We start from the raw sequence: 26,094 nt of genomic DNA, 5'->3' as shown, positions 1-26,094 counted from the left end.
CAGTCAGAGATGTGGACACAATCCTTTATACTTTCATTTGTGTACCCAAGAATGGGTATTGGCAGACTGCCCAACTCCATATCCCGTCTCTGCCACTTATAAAGTGGATGACACTAGGCAAGGTACTTAGCCTCTCTGTACCTCAGCTTCCTCATCTGTAAAGGGGGAGCAGTAAGAGTATCTATTTCATAAGGTTGTTGTAAGGATGAAATAAGATAATACACGTAAAGTGCCTTAAGAAGTAAGTAAACATTCAACAAATCACGGATGGAAAAAACATTTAAAATGGCATAAAATGGTCAAAAAGTTGGGAACGGGTTACTACACTGTGAGTATCATATTAAATGAAACATTAAATGAAACATGAGACTGCTCTCCTGCACTTCCACCGTCACCATGAGAAGGGTAACCCAGGCTAGCCCACTGCTTCCCAGAAAAAGATGAGAGACCCACAGAGGAGAGCTGTTCTCACTATAAGGTGCCCCAGCCAAGCCCAGACAGGAGCACCATCCCCACCGGCCTGAGACACATACGTGAGACAGCTGAAATGCAGACGTACGGGCTCAGCCAAGGCCAGTTGGATCAGGCGACCCCCCCACCAACCCATGGTTGCATGAACTACAGTAAAAGAATGAGAGTGGATTTGAGTCTCAGAGTTTTAGGGAAGTTTGTAACAAAGCAACAAATATAACCAATACAACTACAACTAACATGGCAGGCATTCCTCCTTTTACTGAACTTGGCAGATAGTGTGTTTCTTTCAATTTGGAGTTTTGTGGCAACCCTGTGTCGAGCAAGTCTACTGGCAGCAACATTTGCTCACTTCGTGTTTCTGTGTCACATTTTGGTAATTTTCACAACATTTAAAACCTTCTTCATTATTATTATGCTTTACGGTGCTCTGTAATCAGTGATCTTTGGTGTTACTGCTATGACTCACTGAAGGTTTCAATGATGGTTATCGTTTTCTAGCATTAAGTATTTTGGTAATTTTCACAACATTTAAAACCTTCTTCATTATTATTATGCTTTACGGTGCTCTGTAATCAGTGATCTTTGGTGTTACTGCTATGACTCACTGAAGGTTTCAACGATGGTTATCGTTTTCTAGCATTATTCAATTAAGGTATGTACATTTTTTTAGACATAATACTACTGCACACTTAACAGACTACAATATAGTGTAAAAATAACTTTTATATGTATTGGGAAACCAAAACATGTGTGTGACTCGCTTCACTGTGATATTCACTTTATTGCAGTGATCTGGAACCAAACCCACAATATCTCCAAGGTATGTCTGTTCCCTGTATCGGCAGGCGGACTCTCAACCACTGCGCCACCAGGGAAGCCCGGTATATTTTATTTTTATTCATTTATTGTCTATTTCCCCCTTACTAAAGTGAAAGTTCAAAAGTTCTGTAATGACTAAGATCCTGCCCTTCCAACACTCCTCCAGAAAAGTATAAACTCAAATAACTATAAACTAACAGCAACTACCTGAAGGCAATGGAGGCAGATGGGGAGTCCACACGTGGAGGAAAAGAGCTGCAAATAATGAGTTCATGGTTTCACAGCCTTTAGCGGGATCCATGGGGGAAAATGCAGTCTTTCTGGTCTAGGAGCCAGAAAAACCAATCTGGGAAACCATGTCCACTGAGAAGAAGGGAAGGAATCTGAGAAAGTATCCCCAACTCTGTCTACCCACATCTCTGGCTGACCCCTGAGCCACACACATGCAGAGTACACTCACAGCAGCTTGGCTGGTGACAAAAGGGATGACCCAAGAGTCAAACTGCTGCCTAGGAAACAGTTTGTAGTGAGTCCAACCAAGATAACTACCTGCTAAAACTAAAGAAACTCAAAACTAAATGAAGAACAACAGCAGAACCCAGAGTCTCTCAAACTGAACATTCTCAATGTCCCAGATATGACCCAAACTTACAATATGTGAAGAACCAGGAAAATGGAAGATATTCTTAAAATAAAAGGAGGCAACTGAGACCAATCCTGGGATGACCCAGATGTTGGAAGTAACAAACAATGATTTTAAATAAGCTTTTATAAATATCTTCAATAAAGTGAAATATATTCACAGTGAATGAACCAAAACATAAGACATCTCGGCAGAGAAATAGAAACAAACAAAAAAAAGACTCAAATGGAAATTCCAGAACTAAAAAATTAATACACTGGATGGACTTAACAGAGAGCTGGAGATGACAGAGGAGACACCAGGGGACTTGAAGAGAGAACAACGGAAATTATCCAAGGAGAAGAATAAAGGAAAAAAAGAAAGATTGAAATAAAAATTAACAGATACTCAATAAACCTGTTAGATATCACACACATAATTGGAGTCCCAGACGGGGAGGAGAGAGAATAGGGCAGAAAAACGATTTGAAAAATAATGGCTGAATATTCCCTAAATTTGGCGAAAGACATACATTTATAAATTGAAGATACTCAACAAACACCAAGCAGGATAAATACAAAGAAGGCCAGCCAAGGTCAAACTGTTGAAAGCCAAAGGTAAAAAAGCAAATCTTAAAAACATCTAGAGAAAAATGACACGTTACAGCGAGCTCCCTGGTGCCCTAGTGTTTGGAATTCCAGGCTTTCACTGCTGTGGCCTGGGTTCAATCCCTGCTCGGGGAACTGAGATCCCACAAGCTGCGTGGCATGGCTAAAAAATAAATAAATAAACTTTTTTTTTTTTTAAATGACAAATTACAAGAGAATGATTCTGTTGGAAGCTGGCCTCTCATCAAAAATTACAGAGGCCAGAACACACTGAACATCTTTAGTATGCTAAAAGAAAAAGCTATCAAAACAGAATTCCTGCATCCCATAAATAGATCCTTCAAGAATGAAGATAAAAGTGAACAGAATTCATTATTAACAGACTTGCACTACAAGAAAGGTTACAGGAAATTCTTTAAACCAAAGGGAAAAGCTAGCAGATGGAAATCCAGATCCTCAAGAAAAAGTGAAGAGCATCAAAAATGGGAATTATGACACTGTCCTGTGGGGGTTATAATATACGTAAATATAATACATGTAGCAACTATAGCATAAAGGACAAGGTAGGTCAGGGGTGGAAGGAATACGCACCTACACAGTTATAAGTTAACTATGTCTATGCGAAATGGAACATTATTAATTGTATGGGGACTGTGAAGAGTGAAGAATATACTGTACTCTCCAGAGCAGCCACTAAAAAACAGCGTACGAAGATATACTAAGAGGAAAATTAAAATGGAATTGTTCAATGTAATATACACACACACAAATAATCCAAAAAGGGAAAAACATTTAAAAAGCAGAGAAGGAGAAAGAGAGAAACAAAAAGCTCCGGGGGAATAAATAGAAAACAAATAATAAAATGGGAGCCTCAACCCAACCATATCAATAATTATATTAAACACGAATGTAATACACTTTTCAAGTAAAAGCCAGAAATCGAGTTGAATTCTTTTAAAAAGCAAGACCAGCTACATACTGCCCACAAGAGCTATACTTTAAATATAAAGAAACAGGTAAGCTGAAAAAAAATGGATGGAAAAAAATATACTATGTAAAGAGTTAATATACATATATAGTGGGCTATTTAATATAAGAAAATAGATTTCAGACAAAATTATGAGAAATAAAACTGGTATTTCCTAATACTTGGGTCAATGTACTAGAAAAACATAATCAAAAATATGGAAGTCCCTCATAACAGAGCCTCAAAAATATATGAAGCTGGAGCAGTATTCACCAACAAAATGGAATGAACCACATGCTAAAACACAAATGAATCTCAAAAATGTTATGTAAGTGAAAGAAATCAGACACAAAAGACCAGATCTTGTATGATTCCATATATATGAAATGTCCAAAAAAGGCAAATATCTAAAGACAGAAAGTAGCTTAGCGGTGGCCTAAGGCTCGCAACAGAGATTAACTGCCCAATACAAAGGATCTTATTGGTGTGATGGAAATGTTTTAAAACTGGATTATGGGCACCAAAACAGAAATACAAATCAATGGAACAGGCTAGAAAGGCCAGAGATAAACCCACGCATATATGCTCACCTTATCTTTGATAAAGGAGGCAAGAATATACAATGGAGAAAAGACAGCCTCTTCAATAAGTGGTGCTGGGAAAACTCAACAGCTACATGTAAAAGAATGAAATTAGAACACTTCCTAACACCATACACAAAAATAAACTCAAAATGGATTAAAGACGTAAATGTAAGGCCAGACACTATAAAACTCTTAGAGGAAAACATAGGAAGAACACTCTTTGACATAAATCACAGCAAGATCCTTTCTGACCCACCTCCTAGAGAAATGGAAATAAAAACAAAAATAAACAAATGGGACTTAATGAAACTTCAAAGCTTTTGCACAGCAAAGAAAACCATAAACAAGATGAAAAGACAACCCTCAGAATGGGAGAAAATATTTGCAAACAAAGCAACTGACAAAGGATTAATCTCCAAAATATACAAGCAGCTCATGCAGCTCAATATTAAAAAAAACCAAACAACCCAATTAAAAAATGGGCAGAAGACCTAAACAGACATTTCTCCAAAGAAGATATACAGATTGCCAACAAACACATGAAAGGATGCTCAACATCACTAATCATTAGAGAAATGCAAATCAAAACTACAATGAGGTATCACCTCACACCGGTCAGAATGGCCATCATCAAAAAATCTACAAACAATAAGTGCTGGAGAGGGTGTGGAGAAAAAGGAACCCTCTTGCACTGTTAGTGGGAATGTAAATTGATACAACCACTATGGAGAACAGTATGGAGGTTCCTTAAAAAACTAAAAATAGAACTAGCATATGACCCAGCAATCCCACTACTGGGCATATACCCTGAGAAAACCGTAATTCAAAAAGAGTCATGTACCACAACGTTCATTGCAGCTCTATTTACAATAGCCAGGACGTGGAAGCAACCTAAGTGTCCATCGACAAATGAATGGCTAAAGAAGATGTGACACATTTATACAATGGAATATTAGCCATAAAATGAAACGAAATTGAGTTATTTATAGTGAGGTGAATATACCTAGAGTCTGTCATACAGACTGAAGGAAGAGTGAAGGAAGTCAGAAAGAGAAACAAATACCGTATGCTAACACATATATATGGAATCTAAAAATAAAAAGTGGTTCTGAGGAACCTAGGGGAGGACAGGAATAAAGACACAGACATAGAGAATGTACTTGAGGACACAGGGAGGGGGAAGGGTAAGCTGGGATGAAGTGAGAGGGTAGCATTAACGTTTTCATGGTAATTAAACTGCACCTCAACAAAGTTGTTTTTAAAAAGTAAAAAAAATTCATGAAGCAAAAACTGACAGAATTAGAGGGAGAAATATGACAAATCCCACAATTATAGTTAGAAATTTTAACACTACTTTCTCAGCAAATAATATAAAACTATGGGGGAAAAAAATCAAGAAAAACACAGACAATCTGAATAACTCTACCAACCATCATGACCTACTGATAACTATAAAATACTATACCCAACAACTACAAAATATAAATTATTTTCAACTCGGTGGTTCTTAACAAGGGAAACTACCTTTCAGGGGATATTTGGCAATGTCTGGAGACATTTTTGTTGTCACATTTCGGGGGACGTTACTGGAATCTAGTAGGTAGAAGCCAGAGATGTTGCTGAACATGCACAGGGCAGCACCCCACAAAAAAGAATGATCTGATCCGAAAGGTTAATAGTTCTAAGGTTGAGAGACCCTGTTTTCAAGTACATTTACCAAAATAGACCGTGTGTTAGGATACAGAACATGTCACGATAAATTGTAAAAGACTGAAATCATACAGAATATATTCCCTAACCAAAACAGAATGAAATTGGAAAATATTAAGATACCTAGGAAAACACTATAAATATTTGAAAATTAAACAACACACTTGTAAGTAATACATGGGTCAAAGAAAAAAAGTCACAAGAGAAATCAGAAAATAATTTGAACTAATGACAAAGAAAACATATCAAAATTTGAGAGATGCAGCTAAAACAGTTTTAAAAGGAAAATGTATAGCTTTAAATGTGTATATTAGGAAATAAAAGAGCAGAGACTATCTTTTCTGTTTGTTTTAACTGCTATATCTCTAGTACATAAAACAATTTCCAGTATTTAATAGGTACACAATAAATATTCACTAAATAAATGAATATATAACTGAACAAAAGACTAAACAAATGAAAAGATATCTAAACGCCAATAATGGCATCTGGGTGGAAGAATTATGAATGATTTTCTTTTTATACATTCCTGTGTCTGTTTTTTAAAAAATAACTCACAGGTATTATATTTTTTAATTAGTAAACCTTTTTTTAAACCTAAATGGCCTTTCTCTGAGAGATAATAAAACGATTATAGCCAACCGAAGTCATACATAATTTAGATAGTTCTACTAAGGGTCCTGTACTTGAAGGGGGATGAAAACAAAGAAACACAGTCTCCCTTTAGATGCAAATCTTTCCCTGTACTTGTTTCAGGGAGCGGGAAGAAAGGTACAAATCTAATTAAAGAACTGGAGAAAGTTACTTTCTCGATTCCCAGTGCAAACTGCTTCCAGAATTAAGAGTGAGAAAGCACTGCTCAGGTGGATGGCCCCACCGGTGACATCAAAACATGGCACTAAACCCTTCCATTTGGACTTTTCTCTCTCCCCGTCTCAGACTGACATAGTCAAAAGCAATGAGTGATCAAGCAATTTTTTTTTTTTCCCTTTTATCTCTTCCCAGAAAGCTGCCAGAAAATAAAACCATTTTCTTCCCACACACAAGGATCTCATTCTGGTCTAAGTGAAAACACAGCTTGTCTCCAAGGAAACAAATGTATCACCAAGACTCTGATACTCTCAGCAGGTACAGGCTACATCTTATTCTCCTTTCTTCTCCCCTGATTTTGGGCATGGAGTTGCCCCAAAACTAGTTTGAAAAGGGTGGAAGAGACCCTACTTGTTCTTGTTTTTAATTCATTACAAATCAATTAATAGAACAAATTAATATACAGGGCTTTGCTAAGTTCCTGAGTAATTAAAAAAAAAAAATCATGAGCTTTGCTAAGTTCCTGAGTAATTAAAATCCTATTCAAATGTGCTTCTAAATCCCCAGCCGCCTTTGCTGGGCTTAGCGGAAAAGGTGACCAGGTGGCAGCTCCACGCTGTTCAGCCAGGGACTGAAAACGTGCTGGCTCAGAGTCGGTGCCAAATTGTTGGGCTCAAGAAGAGTGGCAACCACAGCCCACCTGAGTCCTGGGGACTCAGAACCACCCCTCAGCGAGCGACTCCGCCTGCCCACAGCGCCCATCCCCACTCCTCTTCTGTGAAGGGCTCAGAAGCTCTACTGAGTCAATTTTAACCTCTGCAAACAAAACAAGAAGGGGCATACAATTGGTACTTAATAGAGCAGCTCTTTAGACAACCTTTTGGCTTCTCAGTCTTAAAGCCACTGAGAAGCACTGAGAACCACAGATCTGCAAAGCAAAAACTCAGTTGAAAGAGAAAGTGGGGGCGGGGGGCGGGAATTAACAACAACAACAAAATTAAGCTCCAACCAAGGGAGGCTAGACTGGAAAATCCCCAGGCCTCCGTTCTGGAGTGCCTTGGTTACGGTTATCTGGGTCAGTCAGCACTGAATGACCCCCTTAAAACTGCCTCTCCAAGTCTACTGCAGAATGAAACCGTTTGTCTCCATGAACCCCTCAGTTGACATCTGCACTGCAATCACAGGCAACATTTACAAAGGGTGAGACCCAGAAAAAGAAAAAAATTATCGTCTGAAAGCATGAAGACTGGCACAAAGGGTTTTGCACAATTGGAGGAACTACCAGCTGAGGCCGCCCCTACAGCGAGGCTCCCCCAGGGGCTAATTTGCTGCTCCAGATCTAGTGCAGTTCATTCCCACTGTGAGTGTTCACTAATGGTCTTGGCAATTCTGCCGGAAGCGCTCTGTAAAGGCTGCTTGCCCTGGGCAGAGGACGTTACTTAAACGGGGCCCCATATTTCTCATCCTGTGAAGGAAAACTTTTAACGTAGGTCTTCCTTTACACTAAGTTCTCAACATTCTACAGTAACAACTAAAAAGCCTGCAGACTATGCATTTTCTTAGAAAGTAGAGGGCTTTCTAACAATTAGAGCTTTCTAAAAATGGAAGGCATCGCCTGGGAAGATTGAGTTCCCTATCTCTGGACAGGATCCAGCAGATGCTGGTGACCAACTGGCTAGGACGTCACAGAAGGGACTCGGGCACTGGGAGAGGAAGGATTAGGTGACTCGTAGGATCCCGTCCAGTTAAAGGATCTAAGAAAATGGAGGTGATTATCCAAGTAACTCCAGAGCGGGGAAGGTGGAAAGCACTCCTGCCTCAAGTGTAATCATTTCAGGGGATAATAAATGTAGGTTTTTCAGAGTGCACCAATCTCCACAAAGACACACCCACACACTCTCATTCTCCCCCACAAACATAGTACAAATGGTTGGAATCCCGCTGAAACAAACTCTATGGTGTGACCCAAAAGTTTTGGAGGCATCTTTGGGCACAGGCTTCCGATCCGTGGTAACCCTCCACGAGAAAACAGGCTCTGTAACAGCTTCTGCAATGCAATTATCTGCGGGTGCAATATTTGCATTTGTTGGGATCAACTGACCTGCTCTCAGACAAAAAAAAAGAAACTACAAATGTGACTGAGCCTTTCTGAAAATCTACACAGAGAATCACAAGACGGATGTAGGAACTGTTAATTTCAGAGATAACCAAAAGAATTAGACCAGCTGTACAGTCTGGGGCAGGTTTCCCGGCTAAATGTAGAGATGTGATGCCCCATTGTTCTGGTTCCTGTATCTAAGCTCACAGAATACTCTGTACTCCTTCACGGAACTTTGCAATTGTAACCATGAAATGAATTATCCACTGTGTTATTCATGTCTGTCTTCCACGCTCAAAGTTTCAGAAGGGCCAGGCTCTCACTGCATCCTCAGTGTCTATACCTTTACTTAGCAGATGTGGGAAGAAAAAAAAAAAAGTATTGAATAAAAGAATACTTGTCTATACAACAGCCACTATACTACCAAAGTGAAGAGACATCTGAGAATAGTGGGTACAGACAAGAATGTGGAGAATAAGAATGCTCACGCACTGGGTGTATAAAATGGTACAACCACTTGGGGGAATTTGATATTTTCTAATGAGTTTAATGGTAAGCCTATCTTATGACCTAGCAAATCTACTTCTGTGTATATATCCTAGAGGAACTAGATTTATGTACACTAGATTGTATATGTATTAGAATGTTCATAGCAGCATTGTTCATAGTTGCCCCAAGTTGGATACAACCAAATATCCACCAACAGTAAAATGGATTCATGAATTGTGGTATATTCAGGCAATGGAATACTATATGACAATGAAAATGAATGAACTTAAGCCTCATGCAACGGCACAAATAAATCTCACATGCGATAGTGAGGGAAAAAAACGAAAAAAAAAAAAAACCAGGACACTAAAGAATACACACTGCGTGATTCCATTCATCTAAAGAGCAAAAAAATCCAAACGGCTATTTATTTGAGGGATGCACAGGTAAGTTTCGAGTTCTAGCAAACATTCAAAGAACAGATAAATCAAAACGTACACATACTCTCTCAAAGAAGATAAAGAAACTGGAGGCCACTACTCTACTTTGGGCAGGAGAGTAACATGGAAAAGGGCAAGAGAAAAGCAAGAAAACCCAGTAGGAAGTTACTGCTGTAGCTTAGTTGAGACGGCCAGTCACGAGCTGATGGGTTCCTCTACCCTTCTAGGTTCTTCTGGCTGCTCTAAAAAAGTAAAGGGCATGAGACATTAACAGGAGAAAGTGGTGATGGGTGGCCTGAGCCAGGGTGGGAGCAGGAGGGATGAAGAGGATTAAAGAGACACAACAAGACAGGACATGGTGACAGAATAGATACAAGAGGTAAGGTGAGCATGGTACCAAGGGATACTCCCTTATTAAAAGAAGGGAAGAAAGCAAAAAGACTGCAAGTCTGCAGATTATACTACGTACAATATGGCCCTAATTTTGATGTTTAAAAAGGACATGAATTTACTCTAAAAATAAATTTAGTATCAAAAAGAATAAAAAAACTGCAATGGATTAAAACACATAAAATGTTAAAACTCAGGAGTTCATCACAAAACTACAATGCAAAAGAAGGAAAAGAAGATGAAGGGTTCCAAAGGTTCTAGCATTGCTGGGAAAGTGGAAAAAAAAACAAACCAAGTTAAGGATGTGTATTGTAGTCTCTAGAGTAACCTCTAAAAGAATTTAAAACTAACAACAACAACAAAAAAAAATAGGAAGGAAGACAGACGTTTCATTGATACAAAGGCAAGAGGAAAAAAAAAAAAGAATATAAAATAGGTGGGTTGAATAGAAACAAAGAATAGGATGGTAGAAACGTACTGCCATTTCACAATACAAGTTAAACACCACACGATGTTTCCAGAATGTGGGAAATTCTTTCAAACAACCTGATTTCTTCAACAACTAAACTACAAGGGAAAAAAAGGAGGGGTGGCAACTCATAGATTAAGACACATACTGACCAAATGCAATGTGTGGACCACGTTTGGATACTGATTTGAATTAACCAGCTGCTTTAAAGAAAAAGTGACATAATCAGAGAAACGAACACTGAGTGAACAACGATTTAAAGGAATTCTTTTTAGGTGTGATAATGGCATTGTACCAATGTTTTTTTAAAAAAGATTTCTTACCTTTTGGAGATATATAACAAAGTAATGAAGAAATTACAAATGGAATGATGTTACCTGGGACTTGCTTAAAAATAGACCAGTTCTGTGAAGTGGGAGGGGGCGTGAAAGGAAAGATGACTGAGATGGGCCAGTGTGTTAACAATCATTGATCCTCAGTAATACACATATGGGATGTATTATACTATTCTATTTCTGTATGCATTTGAATTTTACTGGAACAGAAGGAGAAAGGGGAGGAGGAGAGATCTCTAGATAGATAAGTATGTGTAGAAAATGTTTTGGCAGGATATATTTCAAAATGTTTAAATGGTTATCTCCGGGCTAACGTGATCACAATTTTTAGGAAGTGTTACAAATGTATCATCTCTGGGTGGGGAGATTACTGGTAACTTTTAGTCTCTTTTTGCTTAGCTATGTTTTCTAATTGTTTCTACAATGAACAAACCAGAATGCTTCAAATGCTCCAAATGCTTCAAAAATTGTTTAGAAGGATAGAAGACTGCCAAAAAACAAAGAGCCTCCCACTTAAATCCACATTTCTTAACCATTTCTGGGTGCCAGTCCCTTGGCAGAATCTGATGAAACTACTGTCTCTCTCCCCAGAAAGATGCACAATCCTACAGAATTTTTCATACGATGTTACCAAGAAACTCTGAGACCTCAGATGAACCCATACTTTCTATGTTATTAGTAGTCATCATAAATAGTAAAGAGTTGGCTTTTACTGCACAGTTGGTATGTGCCAAGCATGGTTCTAAGTGCTTTCCAAAAGCTAACTCATTTAATCCTCCTAGCAACCCTACGAGATAGGCACTCTCATCATCCCCAATTTACGGATGAGGTGAGGTCAGAGAGGGTGAATAATTTGCACAAGGTCCCACAGCGGCTGACTGGCAGAGCCAGCATACAAACTCAGCAGCCTGGCCCTAAAGCCTTTAAAAAGCTTTTTTTTTTTTTTTTAGTTAAAGCTGGGCTTTTAACTACCACATTCAGAGGCCACTCAGAGAGTTAAATCAAATACAGAAAGCCAAGGCAACATCCTGAATCACGCCCTGGAAAATGTCTTCAAATTCAACTAACACTAAGTGCCTACCTACCATGTGCCAGACTCACCCAGACACATAAGCTAACCCAGCCCTGGCAACAGTGCTGTCAGGGACTTGTCCCATACACCCAGCTAACTGCTAGAAAATCAGAAGCCTAGCCTGGGGGCTTCCCTGGTGGTGCAGTGGTCAAGAATCCGCCTGCCGATGCAGGGGACACGGGTTCGAGCCCTGGTCCAGGAAGATGCCACATGCCATGGAGCAACTACGCCTGTGCGCCACAACTACTGGGCCTGTGCGCCACAACTACTGAGCCCATATGCCACGACTACTGAAGCCCGTGCGCTCTAGGGCCTGTGTGTCGCAACTACTGAGCCCACACCTAGTGCTGCTCCGCAACAAGAGAAGCCACCACAATGAGAAGCCCTCGCAACACAAGGAAGGGTAGTCCCCGCTCGCCGCAACTAGAGAAAGCCCGCGCACAGCAACGAAGACCCAAAGCAGCCAAAAAAAAAAAAAAAAGTCAAGCCTGTCTTCTGATTTCAAGTTCACCATACACAGCTGATTCCCTTTATGTTGGGGAGGTGGTCTGTTCTAAGTCACACATGACCTCCCCGTGGCCAAACTCATTTCAAGATAACCGGTGGAGGTCCAGTTCAATACTTCCAATTGGTAGACCCTAAAATTAGTCCATGATGCACAGCAATCCAGTTTTTGAGATTTTCCCTCATCACTCTACTTCAGCCAGCTGAGACGTCTTAGATGGAGACATGCTTCCAAAAGTCTGCATCTGAGGTTCATACACATACACAGAACGGTCTGCACATGCTGAAGACAACTGCTAGGTGCTACGATACCACACTACACTCACGCACAACACAGCCAGTACAACTATGCACAAGCAAATTACATGAAAGCCCTCCTGATGCTTACAGTTTCACAGTTCAAGCATCGAGTTTCATTGGTGAGCGTTCCCTGAAAAATCTCATGGACCCAGGTGAGTTCCGGTTTATTATTCTCCGCAGGTTCGTTCATGTTGCCATTTTTTAGTTTTCCATTTTGTTTCTCTTGTTTCTTCTCTTCCTGCAGGATGTCCGCAATAGTGTTTAGCAAATAATTTAAAAACTCGTGAGCATCCTGCTGCATGTAGTTATCAAAGAGATCTGGAAAGGAGAGGGTCGGTATTTCAATCTCCGGCTATTGAGAAGCAAAGAAAATGCTAATTTTACAAACCACACTTCCATTTTCACATTGAAACGGTGGACACACATGGAATACGTTCACCTCTATTTTGCAACTTCAATGGGTAAGTTTTTAAAAAATTTTTGTTCACTTCCACTTTTTACCACCCACCAAGAACTAAATTTCCCATATCTTCCTGAAGTCATCATATATATAAAAAGCTACCACCATTTTTATTTGTTCTACAAAAAAAAAAAAAAAAGAAAGAAAAAGAACAGGAATTACTTGATAAACTCCCTGATAAAGTATCAGTATTCAATATGATGTGACCACCAATGATCAAGTATTCACTTCGTAATTTATGCAGAGCAACAGGGTCTCTTCCCAAAGATCGTGTTAAACCCTGGACCAACCTGGAAGCAGCTTAAATGAAACACATAAGGGAGATGAGGGATATATATAAGAATGTATCTATCCGATAGTGTTCTGAAACCAAATACAAATGATTCCAGCAGCCTGTTCCCTGCCATAAGGACAAACAATCAAGAGATGAATGCAGCTGTGAAACTTCATCATTAATCATGTGCACAAGGAGTCTTGGGAGGGCTCTGCTTCCTTCTCAGATGATTTCTATTCTGGTGTGTATAAACTACAACAACTTCAAAAGACGGCAATCAAATTAAATGAGACTTTATAAAACAAACATCTGATTAACTGTGCAAGTCTGTTGCAGTAAGGCTGAAATCTAGGCTAAACACAAGTTGCCATATCAAATATTTCTACAGTCATAAAAATTACCCATGCAGAACTTCTGGAATAACCTCATCTCTACCACCACTTCTCACACACACAAAAAAAGAATATAGAAAAAAAAGAAGAAAATCAGATGGCAGCAGGACATTTTGATATCCTTCAACTTAGGCAAATAAAAACCAAAGGTATTATTTTTAAAACGGCAGAGGCTCTGATTAGACAATCTGCATTTAGTTTAATCACTTATGACAAGTTTATAAGATAGTACTATTTTATTCAATTATTGCATCAACCTATGTATTCCAATCAGTGTCCTGCCTTGGGCAATTTCTCCTCTTACAATGATCCTACCCAGAAAAAACTCCTTCCAATGTGGAGCAAAAAGAAAAGGTCATTCCAAAATGGAATGATAAATTTGAACTTTTAAGTATATTTTTAATTCAGTTTTGTTTTATATACTGGGTGGAAAAGGAGAAATATCTTTTCAAATGATAGTTGAGTAGTTGGCCATACTATTTTCCCATTTAAAAAAAAAAAAAAAAGGTTTCGTTTTGAGGATATACAGAACTGTCAATTCTCCTTATTTCAGAGCCTGACACCCATTCGTCTCCAGGCTACTCACCATTTTCTTTTCTCAGCCTCGAAATGAATTTCTTTGGTGGGATCACGCCAACCTTCTTCTTCTGCGTGGCAATGCTGTGGAAAAGGTCTGCCAGGCACGTCAACAAGTTTTCCTTCTTTTTTTGCTGGGCCTTGTATGCCAGCACATTCTCCCGGAAGGGCCGGCAGAAGTACAAGGCCTGAAGCACGGAGTTACAGTAGCATGTGTTTCCGAACTGCCAAAGGACAACAGGGGTGGTTCAAATTAGGGTCCGGGGCTGCACCACCTCCGAACCAGGTGGGGAGAGGGAGAGGGCCACCCTCCGTGTGAACCAGCCCAGATTCCGCATATCACAGCCCTGCTCACGGTGGTAGAAGCCCAGTATGGCACTCTGAACATCACCAGGGAAATGAATGCTAGTATATGCAAGCCTGGTAGCTCTCTAGCCCATTAAAAGTCTCTAAAATGATAAGAAGCACTCGGCCTTGATTTTAAAAAATCTAGTGAAACTTTCTGGTGCTTAAAAAAGAGAGCGACACTGAAGAAGAAAAAAATCGACATGATGTGGAGACGCAGAAAAGCAGCTGGCTACACAAAAGATGTCACAAGGCAACACATCAAAACTCCTATGACAGGGAAAATAAAAATCTCAATCAGAAAGAAATCCAGCAACTAGGGACCACTCGCTCAGCTGAAACAGTCTTCACCGAATGGGGACTTGTTTTACTTTCTCGCTTTCAAGATTCCAGCACGCCTGCCATTGGCTTCAGACCACATTTCCTCACTTTCTCCAGAGCAATCTTATTTCCGCCAAAGTAGCAATTGTCTCAATACAATGGTACCACCCAGTTCCTGGTCTCCTGCAATCTGATTAGGGCCCACAGAGTAATACTATGACCTCTCAAAAGCCACGGATACTCAAGATTATGGTTAACGAGGGAAAAAGTAAGTCATCATCTCCCCGGTTTTCAACCGACGATACAATAACCAACTCTGCGGGTGAACACATAGCCGAGACATGCACTTTAGAATTCTTCATGCACGTTAAAATGAAAAGGAAAACAAACTAAGGACATCAGAAGATTAATAACAGATTACGAACTGCTGTGTAAGATTAAAATAGAGCAGGAGCATTTCAAGATTGGTTGTTGGCTTGTGTGTTGTCTGCCCAAGAGCAAGGCAGATGCACCACCATCCTTAACGTGACATTTCTACGTAGGTTAAGATAGAACACTTCCTATTTTTATATATTCTAATCTACTTTGACGCAATTACGCAATGAGACAAACCTCTTTTTTAAAGAGAAGCTGTAACTTTCATGAATTACCATTCGAAATAAACATAAATGAAACTATTAATAAGTTTAGGTCTCACAATGCTTCCACAGACTAGGAGATGGCCTTAGTTCTTTTTTCCTCCATAGTCTGCACTTCTCTTTTCCCTGCACAAGGTAGAATTCCAGCAACTTGAATAACTATCCTCACAGAGCTTAAGCAAGAGGCCTTTGCGCTATGCCTAAAACAACTGCATTAACATTAGGAGTCAGTAGTTCATCAACACAATGTCCTATATTCCAGTACTGTAGCCTCCTCCTACCATTCTTTTCTCTGTTACTCGGTACCTCACCTTCAGCCAGACACCTTTTAGTAACACTTGGCCCTGGGCCAGTGGACAACGTCTGGGAAAGAAAAGGAACTAACATTGACCGAGTGTCCACAAATGTGCCTCAGTCTCATGTCAGTACCTTCAATAGGAGCTCTCATGGATCCTTCGTCATAGGCCAAGAGGGAGAAACCATTATGGTCTCCATTTTACAGAGGGGGAAATGGAGACACAGAGAGGCCAAGTGACTTGCCCAAGATCGCACAGCTAGTGAACGGCATAGGCAGAATTCAGACTTAGGTCTGTACTACCGCAACGCCAATGTCCACTCCATTATCCCACAGGCGGCATTCACTCAGAGAATGGTCCCAGCGGAAATTACCACCTATCACACCTGAACTGACAGACCACACTCAGAGCAGTTGTTCCAGAAAACCAGGTGCTTATGAGTTAACACCGGATGTCACTTAAATCCTCCACCCCAGAGAGAAAGGATCAGGTGGGGAAGAAAGCTCACGGGGGTGGTGGGCAATACGGCCTTACTACTTGGTCATAATCAACTTGTCTAGGACACAGGCCCTGGCAAGTATGGCCATCTACAAGGGGACCATTGCTGAGCACAAGCAAAATGAGGCCAAGGGATTTTGAGGTAAACTGGCCCCAGTTTTCCCCTGACTCCCCACCCATGCTTCGAATACCAAGTTGTGCTGTTAAATCGCTACTGGTGATGAGCTGGAAACTCTTTCGATGCTCTGGCTGAACTGACGCATACTGAAAAAAAGCTACTAAGGAGCCCACCCAGATGGTGAAGGGAGAACATACAAAAGCAGATACTGCTACAAAGGCTAATAATATCACTGTGGAAGTTATGGGTGCGGCAGAAATCTTTTAAAGCACAGGGGAAAAAACTGAGAATCTGACCCGATAATGCACTAATTAAACACTTTCTTCTGGGGCAGCTCATACTTTCAAAAACTGGACTAAATTTCCCCCACCCCAATATTTGCCACTTATGGTAACCAAGGAGTATGAACGATTATTTAAAGCTTGATAATAACGAAAATGGGAATGGAGTTGCTTCAAGAACTCTAAAACATTTGATTAAGATAGTACATTTTAAAATACTTACATTGACCAATCCGAAGTAGTGCTCATTGATTGGAAACTGCTCTGGACCAATGTCTTTTTCCAGAGCAGAGGCATTGGTGCCCTAAAAGAGAAAAATAACAAAAGTTCTGTTGTGTGTAAAATAGACAAGAAAGCAAAATGATACTTGAGAGAGTCCACTATCGAGACCAGCATCTCCTCGGGTGGCCTGGAGTTTGGTGACGGTCACGCTGAAAGAACAGGTGTCAGAAGTAAACTGTCGAAGAGGTAATGACATCAGCCTACTCCTCTCCTCATCCAACTTCATCATGCCCTCAAACCTGTTCTACCCGGCTTCAATTCTCCTCTATTAGGAAAGGAGGTTTGGGACAGGCAAATCAGCAAATCATCAGTCAGAACTTCCGAATGAAACATTCTAAGCTCAGGCAGCTGCAGTAGCTTTTATACTACTGGTGTATAGAATCGTACCACCACTTCCAAAGTCAACAGTATCATCCTGATAAAGATTTATCTACCGTGCACCCACTATGTGCCAGGTACTATTCTAGGCTCCGACAACAGAACAGGGGACAAAGACAGGCTGAAAGAAAAAGCAAGTACACTGGACAGTACATCAGAAGGTGACAAGTGCAGTGAGGAAAAACAAGGCAGGAAGTGAGGGTGGGGACTCCAGGGAGCAGGGGGTGAAGGGGAGGCACGGAGGGGGAAGGAGTGGAGGGTAGATCATTGCCGCTTAAATAGGGTGGTCGGGGGGGGGGGCCTTACTGAGAAAGTGAAACGTCCAAGGAATACTGTAAATAATGGAGAAATACAATTTAAAACCTAACAGTTCCCAAATGCATCCAATTGGTGAGCCATGTGTACTCAAGTTCAACACTCCAACACGATGATAATAAGTTCCTGGGTACTCCCACTGTATATGCCGGGAACTGCACTATTTATTCTCACAACATCCCATTAGGTAAGTATTTACTATCATAATCCCCATTTAACAGACAGGAACTTAAGGCTTTGAATGGTTAAGAACCCGCCCAAAGACCACAGGCAGTAAGTGGCAGAGCTAGGACTTGAACCCAGGAGTCAGACTTGGGAGCCCACGGTCTTAACCAAAGGCTATGCAGAGCAATCCTACGACAAAACCATTTACTGAGGCCCGCTAAGGGCCAAGGGGTCATTGGCAAAAGCACACTGATTATCACTGCGCCCCACCCCCCCGCAAGGCCTGGAGGGGTCTGCTGGGATTAGGAAAAGCGACCAAAGTTCAGTCCAATCAGGTGAGTAGTTAGGGGGTGGGTAGGACCACAGGCCCCACGTATACCCGTGGCTCTAACATCATCCTACAGCTTCTCACGTCCTCAGGCTATCACGGAAGACTCACAGCTCACAGAATCTCAGAGATTTGGGAGACAGGTATTTTAAAAAGAGACTGTTATGTTTTGTAAAAACTAAATCGGCTGCTGCTACTTATTCTGGGCTCATATAACTAGAATCTCCCATCCCAGAAAGAAATGGCCAAAAGGTGGGCTGAGAACCAGTTAAAACGGTCACGTGTCAACAAGCAAACATGAAATGCAGAATAACTCAATTCTAAGCAAACACAACCTCAGCAGAAATAGTACATTCCATCCCCTTATCATAATATCCTTTGTTTCCACTTGTTTTCTAGGTCCATGATACTGCTCCACCAATCTAAATTCCTTTACCCTCATCAGAGACCTTGAGTTTAGCGGTCATCTTTGTGCACAACAGTTTCTCTATGTTTTCATGGGGGCGGGCAGGGGAGGCAGGGTTTCATTGCCTTCACAATAATGTGACTCCATACACAGGCTGAATTTTTAAAATAATACTTATCTGAAAGCAGGGTTTTATGGTATAGACAAAAATCACTAAAAGTTTTCAATAAAGCTACATCTCAATCATAAATCGATGTAAATAATGTGTATTAAATATACCCACAGCCATTTTTGAAACAACATTAGAATATATGGCTTAGAGCCCAGGAGGAATGTCAGATATAAAAGTATAGCACATGGAGACAGATCTCATTAAATCTAAAGATTCAATCCATGACTTCTGTTATTCGGGAATTCTTGGATGGAGTGCTTTTTTCTATCTTAATATTTTCCCACTGGAGAGGGAGCTGGTGGGGGGTGGCTGGCTGTGACTCAGGCTAAGTACAGTGACCCAGGGGCCGTGCTTAAGAGGAATAATACCTGGATGGGAGGAATAATATAATAATTATAATATGATAATACCATGGAGGTAGCAGGCCAGGAGCACCCACAGCACAGCTCGGGGGAGAAGAAAGTGAGCTAGCCGTGTCTTCAGCGAAACCTGGCCCTCCCTCCGGTCAGGTCTGCTCACCCCCTCTCACAGCCCCCGCACACACAAGGTCTGGAAGGGTCAGGAGGGGAGGTCAACCGTGCTCTGATCCCCAGCATCGCTTCCAGACCCCTGCACCGTCACCCATCTCGTCAAAACATCCACCCTGTGCAGCCCGTGCCTCCCAGCACCGTACAAACCCCTTCCCTTCTCCTCGTCTCGCCTGACCCCTCCATGCCCCGACGACCTACCTTTACACCCTGTCTCCTGCCATTGTGCTGGGTGGCTTCAGGATCCACGTGGCGGTGCCTTCCCATACCCTGCTCTCTCAGCAACTCATGCCCTCTTTTCTAGCTGTCTTTTATTTCATTCCACTCCAGCTACCCACTCCCAAAGACGCACCCCGGACCTAGTCACCACCCCAAAACCCAGCCAGGCTGGACTCTGTCTGTCGGCTCATCCCATCACAGCCTCTCATACACCCGCCAGGACCCGTCACTCCTCTCCTTTCTCATTCAGCTTAGAGTCCATGGATCATGATGTCAGTGGCTCTTATAAACACCCCTGACCTTATACTTTGCTCACACCACCTGGCAAAAAACCCACCCAATGGGAACCAAATTATTCACCTTCTCTGAACATATGCCCAGACAGATGTGCGGCGCTAGGGGGGAGAAGTTGCACCTCAGGCTGATTGCATTCGCTCGAACTCACCAAATTCAAGCGGCCCACGTCCCCACCTTCCAAGAGCCTTTCTCTGAGGCACTCATCTCCACTCCACAGCGACCTTTTCCAAATTTCCCCTAACGCCTCAAAACTATATACCTCTCTGCCCCTCTCACTGGCTTCCCACTCAACAGGAAAAAGAAGAAAAAGAAAAACATTAAACCAGCAGAGAGGAACTCTCTTAATTTCACACTCTCAAACCTTCAAACCTATGCGCCTACCTCTCCCAATGATGGAGACCTCGCTCTCGTGCAGGTCAATTGCTCCCGCACTATCAGATCCTGCCCGGCGGAATTTAACATGCCTCCTTGTCTCTCATGTTAAAAATACACATACACGTCTTCTTCCCACCTCTCCCAGTCCCCACCCCCTTTCTCACCTCCCCTTCATAGCTAAACTTCTTTAAACAATTGTCTGTTCTGACACATTTACAAATGAATCAGATGATTTCTAAGATTCATTTCAAATGATCCAGTGGGGAGAAGTGGGAGGTGGGTGTGCGGGGCTTATTATACTATTCCATTTATACTTTTACATATATGTTTACAGGCAGAGTAATGGTCTCCCAAAGATGCCCAGGTCTTCATCCCCAGAACTTGTGATGACGTCACCCTACATGGCAAAGGTAAATTTAGATTGTAGAAGGGCTTAATTTGCTAATCAGGACTTAATTTGACCTTAAAATAGGGGGACTGCCCTGGATTATCCAGTTGGGCCCAACGTAATCACAAGCATCTTTAGAAGTGGGAGACAGATCAGAACAACAGACCGGACCGCTATGATGTGTGAAGGACTCAACTTGCCTTCGCTGACTCTGTAGGCAGAGGAAGGGGCTGGGAGCCAAGGAACCAGGCAGTCTCTAGAAGCTTAAAAGGCAAGAAAAAAAACACAGTTTCCGCTAGAGCCTCCAGGAAGAACACAGCCGCACACTGCCTTCATTTTAGCCCGGGTGGGGCTAGTTCAGACTTGTGACCTCCAGGCTATAAGGTAACATACTTGTGCTGTCTAAGCTGCTAAATTCACGGTAACTTGTTACAGCAGCAATAGACTAATACGTCTGAAGTTTTCCATAATACTCGCTAAGACCTGTCTCTATTTCCTCACCTCCCCATCTCTCCTGAAAATATTCCCTTCTGGATTCTACCCCTGATGAGCTCCACACATGGTCAACTAAGGAAGACACACTTAGCTGTTGGCTTTCTCCAGGCGCTGTCTAAGGCCCTCTTCCCTCCCTCCATGCCTCTTTCTGTAGGGTCCAAGCAACAACCAGGCTTCAATCAGCAGCTACGTGCCAACCATTTCCAACGCTTCCCCTTCATCCCAGAAAGCTCACTTCTGAGCCCATTCAGGCGGGGTGAAGACACAGTTCCACTTGCTTGTCTCACAGGCCCTCAAAATCACTCTACCCCGAAACTAGAGCTTCCACTTCTCCTTCCCCTCAAATCCAGTCTCTTCCTGGTGTTTCCCCACTTGTCCATGATGATGCCACCTTCCACCTGGCTCCTGCTAGAAACCTGAGGGCTACACCTAACGTCCTTCTCCACACTTGACGGCCATCCACCACAGCACACTACTGACTGATTCACTCTCCTTAAATCTCTCAAATCCCTTTGCTTCTCTTGAACCTCCTGCCACCTCCTGCCACCAGTGGGACCAGGCCACCAGCATCTCTCATCTGAATTACAACAGCCTCCTAAATGGCCTCCGACACCCACCTTGCTCACCTCTAACCCCACCATCAACATGGCAGCAAAACTCTTTCTAAATACAAATCTGCTTTAAAATGCTCCAGTGACTTCTACTGCTGTCTCCAATGTCACCTCCTGCCACCCATTCTCTCATACACTTGGCCTGCTAGGATGGCCTTTGCTCTGGTCCTCAAGTACCTCAAGTTCCCTCCCATCCATCACCTGAATGCTCTTCCCCTGCTTCTTCACCTGGCTGTACCCTATCATCCTTCTCAGGGAGTTCTTTACCGGCCACCCCTAGATTCAGGTAGTCTCTGTAATGGACAGAATAATGGCCCCTCAAAGATGTCCCCACCTAATCCCTGGAACCTGTGAATATGTTAACTTATGTGGCAAAAGGGACTCTGCAGGTATGATTGATTTAACAATCGAGATGGGGGGGGGTGCAGTTATCTTGGATGACCTCAGTGGGCCCAGTGTCATCAAGGGTCCTCATGAGAAAGAGGCAGGAGTATCAGAGTCAGCGAGGAGATGTGACAACAGAAGCACAGTTCACAGAGAGACCGGAAAATGCTACACTGCCGGCCTTGACGATGGAAGGGGCCCAGAGCCAAGGACTGCAGGCAGGCCCTAGAAAGTGGAAAAGGCTCTCCTAGAGCCTCCAGAAGCTGTGCAGCCCTGCGACACCTTGATTTTAGGAGTTCTGACCTCCAGAGCTCGAACAGAATAAATTCCTGTCATTTTAAGCTGCTAAGTCTGTGGTCCTATTTTACAGCAGCAACAGGAAACTAACACACCCCTCCCCCAACAACCTCCACTCTCCACTCATAGCATACTGTCTCCCTTACAGTGTTTACTCCAATTCTTATTTATGTAATTATTAGTATGTTTCCTATCCCCTCAACTACATGTCTCACAGGAGCAATGACTTATGTCTGACCTGCCTAATACGGCACTCTCAGTGGCTAGCACAGATCAGGCGCAGGCCTGCTGGGTGGGTGGGTGGATGGATGGATGGATGGACGAATGAGTAGATGGTTGGTTGGATGGATGGATGGATGGACGAATGAGTGGATGGTTGGTTGGATGGATGGATGCACGCGTGCATAGATGGGGATGGTTAGGGCTGTGCAAGTTGCTTCCCTGTCCATGATCATTTGGACACAGGTGTGTGAGCTCTCCCGATCTACTGCTCAGTGAGGCCTACATGGTGCCCTTTTCCACTTCCCCATTCTCCCTTCCCTTTTATAAATACATACCCTAGGAATTCCTTCCCACGGATACAGAACGTCACTGATACTGACATCTGGAACCAACCTCTTGCTTCACATGCTAGCATTTTCCATTGCTAACGTGAATTTTTGTGCATCTTTAACAGATTTTGGAGTTCTCTACGTTAAATGTAAATCTCTGTATGACAAAAGGACACACACATGATGGGGAACGTTTCATGAGAGATGGTGGGAGCTTAAAGATCAACTAGACAGTATAAATCGAAATTTTAAATGAGCACATCCTTCAATCCTGCAATTCTTCTTTAAGCAATTTGTTCCACATCTATACTCACATAGGTAGAAAAGATACAGAGATTATAGCAAGGACCAAAATAATCCAGGCCTGGCTTAAACAAGATGGAAGTTTAGTTCAAGAGGAAGCAGCACAGGCCTGACACGGCAGCTCTGCAGGGCCGGGGACTCGGGCTCCTTTTATCTTGTTGTTCTGTCGTCCTCAAGAATGTATCTTGGGAACCAACATGGTCACTCCGGCCCCTATCATCAAACAACCTCCGCCAGGGGGAAGCAGACAAGACAGGGAGAGACTGCGCCTTCTCTTCCAAGAATGTTCCTGGAAGTCACATACATCACTTTTGCTCGTGATCCCAATGGCCAGAATCTCACCCAGCCACACGGCCACACCTAGCTGCCAGGGGAGCCTGGCAAATGGGCTCTATTACCAGCCAAAATTAGAGATGGAAAAAGGATACTGAAGGAACAAGCAGCAGGCAACATCTCGGATGGTTCCCCCCAGCAAGGCTTGCAAGAGGAAAACGTTAGAAATAACTGGTCAAATAATTACAGTAATAAACAGGATGGAATACCATGTAGCTACTTAAAAAAGTAAAGCTACTCTATAGGTATGGCTATGAAAATTTGTCCAAGATACAGCGATAAGTATCAATAAAAACGTGTGAGAGAATAAGTGTGTGTACAGGACAATTACTGGAAATGTCCTCCTTTCAAGCAGCAGACGCTGAGCCCTTTTCGTGTCCAGCACGACTCTACTTCTGAGGGACACAAAGGGACAGAGCGGCTCGGGCCTGCCTTCAACACCTACATTCTAATGGAAATTCCAGAACGAATACTTGAGAAATTATTAACACTTGTCACCAGTGTCCGGGAAGTGGGGCTGGCAGATGACAGGCCACCGGGGGCTTTTTGTTTTCTCAACTGTTCAAAGTTTTTACCATGAGCATGTATTATTTTTGTCATAAAAAATGTCAAAGAAAGTTAGCAAACTAATATCCTGCAGACCAGTTGTCTAAGGCCCACAGCACACAACTCAGAGCTTTATGTGGCCATTTTTCCCCCCGGAATGAATTTGCTTTCCCCTCTCTTGGCCTTAGTTTCCTGGCTGAGAGGTGGGGTATTCAGCCTGCCTATGGCTCAGGTGGCAGAGAGAATCAAACACAACGGGCAACATTATCAGCACTATGTAAACTGCAAGGTGTGCTGCAAACCCAAGAGCCTGCAGTTCTACCGCGGGCACCAAGCACTGTGACACATAAGGTAAACGGGAGGCACTGAGAATAACTGACCAGATGCTGAACAAAAAACTAATCTAGAGCAGTAAATCACAGGGTCTGGAGGTATAAGAAACACAGTTCTCAATTTCGTCAGTAAAAAAATTGGTAACCTTTGAAAACAATGCACCACACTTTATTAAAAATAGAATCTGGGCTGGGACAAGTTCCAACAAGAAGACTGTAATGCTAGCTCTTCACAGCACTTCTGAAAGCAACTGTGTGATTGCCAAGGGGTGCTACAAAAACACAAAACCAACAATAACAACAACCTGTGAAGGATGAATCATAAATGTATAAGATGGGTATAGAAAGGCATTTCTTTTAAAGCAATTTTAAAAGCAGTTTATAGGAAAACATGTTAGAATGCCTTCCTTCTGGGGAGGGGGGAAGAAGACAGATTCTTGCCCAGGAGGATATCATCAGAATGATGGCAATGAGAGTATCACCTCACATCGGTCAGGATGGCCATCATCAAAAAATCTACAAACAATAAATGCTGGAGAGGGTGAGGAGAAAAGGGAACCCTTAAAAAAAAAAAGAAAACCAATGAGAACACTGTATAATATGCAGGAGCCTACACCAAAAACAGAGACCAGGAAGGGGTCTTGGAGATCAGCTCCATTCCACAGATGAAAAAAACCAAGGCCCAGAAACATAAACCTCCTCCCCCAATTCTGCATCCTAAGGCAGGCAGGATCTCTTTCAAGTCTGTACAAAGTGGAGAAAGGCCCGAAATAACATGTAAGGATTTCTAAGTACACAGAGAAAAAGTCACTGATTATAAACCATGAATTAAAGTGTACGACAAGAGAGGTGAATATTGCTGCTAAAACTACAGTTTTAAGTCTATATTCAAAAATGGCTATTTTACTTATCAAGTACATTTTCAAAGTGCAAAAGTACACAGAGGACTAATTCTCAGAAGCTCTAGTATTCCCAGACTTCTGATGACAAAAGGTCATTCCTAGAGCCTTAAGGAGAAAGTGAAGCAAAAATGAAGTGATGCAGCTCAAGATTTCAGGATGAGTCAGGAGCACCTGCCAGAATTCAAGGATGGTTACGGTGGAATTATAGTCACTGGCTTCCACATAATGAGTAATAATAACAGACATCACAAAAATAACACTTACTGTGTCCAGTCACTGCTCTGAGGACTTGATGTATATTTTACTCATTTTACTCACAATAATGCTGTGAGGTGGTTGTCTTTATTGTCTCCATTTTAAAGATAGGAAAACTAAGAAAAAAAAAAGATGTAAAAAAAAAAGGGCTTCCCTGGTGGCGCAGTGGTTGGGAGTCCACCTGCCGATGCAGGGGACACGGGTTCGTGCCCCGGTCCGGGAGGATCCCGCATGCCGCAAAGCGGCTGGGCCCGTGAGCCATGGCTGCTGAGCCTGCGCGTCCGGAGCCTGTGCTCCGCAACGGGAGAGACCACAACAGTGAGAGGCCAGCGTACCGCAAAAA

The 26,094-nt window shown here is 42.3% G+C and overlaps 1 protein-coding gene across 3 annotated transcripts in view; it reads right to left on the bottom strand.

Annotated features, from left to right (window-relative positions):
* USP46 (ubiquitin specific peptidase 46) overlaps positions 1–26,094 on the bottom strand; it is a 58,592-nt gene that overhangs the window by 18,658 nt on the left and 13,840 nt on the right. For 2 of the 3 annotated variants that reach the window (XM_024746628.1, XM_024746627.1), the window contains exons 2-4: positions 17,114–17,194; positions 14,404–14,617; positions 12,780–13,009 (exon numbers count right to left, since the gene is read on the bottom strand). In XM_024746628.1, the coding sequence (XP_024602396.1) occupies positions 12,780–13,009; positions 14,404–14,617; positions 17,114–17,194 (525 nt within the window). Of the gene's footprint in view, positions 1–12,779; positions 13,044–14,403; positions 14,618–17,113; positions 17,195–26,094 lie in introns of those variants that run through there. The other variant, XM_024746629.1, reaches the window with a different exon arrangement.

The sequence above is a fragment of the Neophocaena asiaeorientalis genome, unplaced genomic scaffold, assembly GCF_003031525.2.
Source record: "Neophocaena asiaeorientalis asiaeorientalis breed wild unplaced genomic scaffold, Neophocaena_asiaeorientalis_V1.1 scaffold19, whole genome shotgun sequence".
Taxonomy (NCBI): domain Eukaryota; kingdom Metazoa; phylum Chordata; class Mammalia; order Artiodactyla; family Phocoenidae; genus Neophocaena; species Neophocaena asiaeorientalis.
This window is presented reverse-complemented; position numbering and strand designations above follow the sequence as displayed.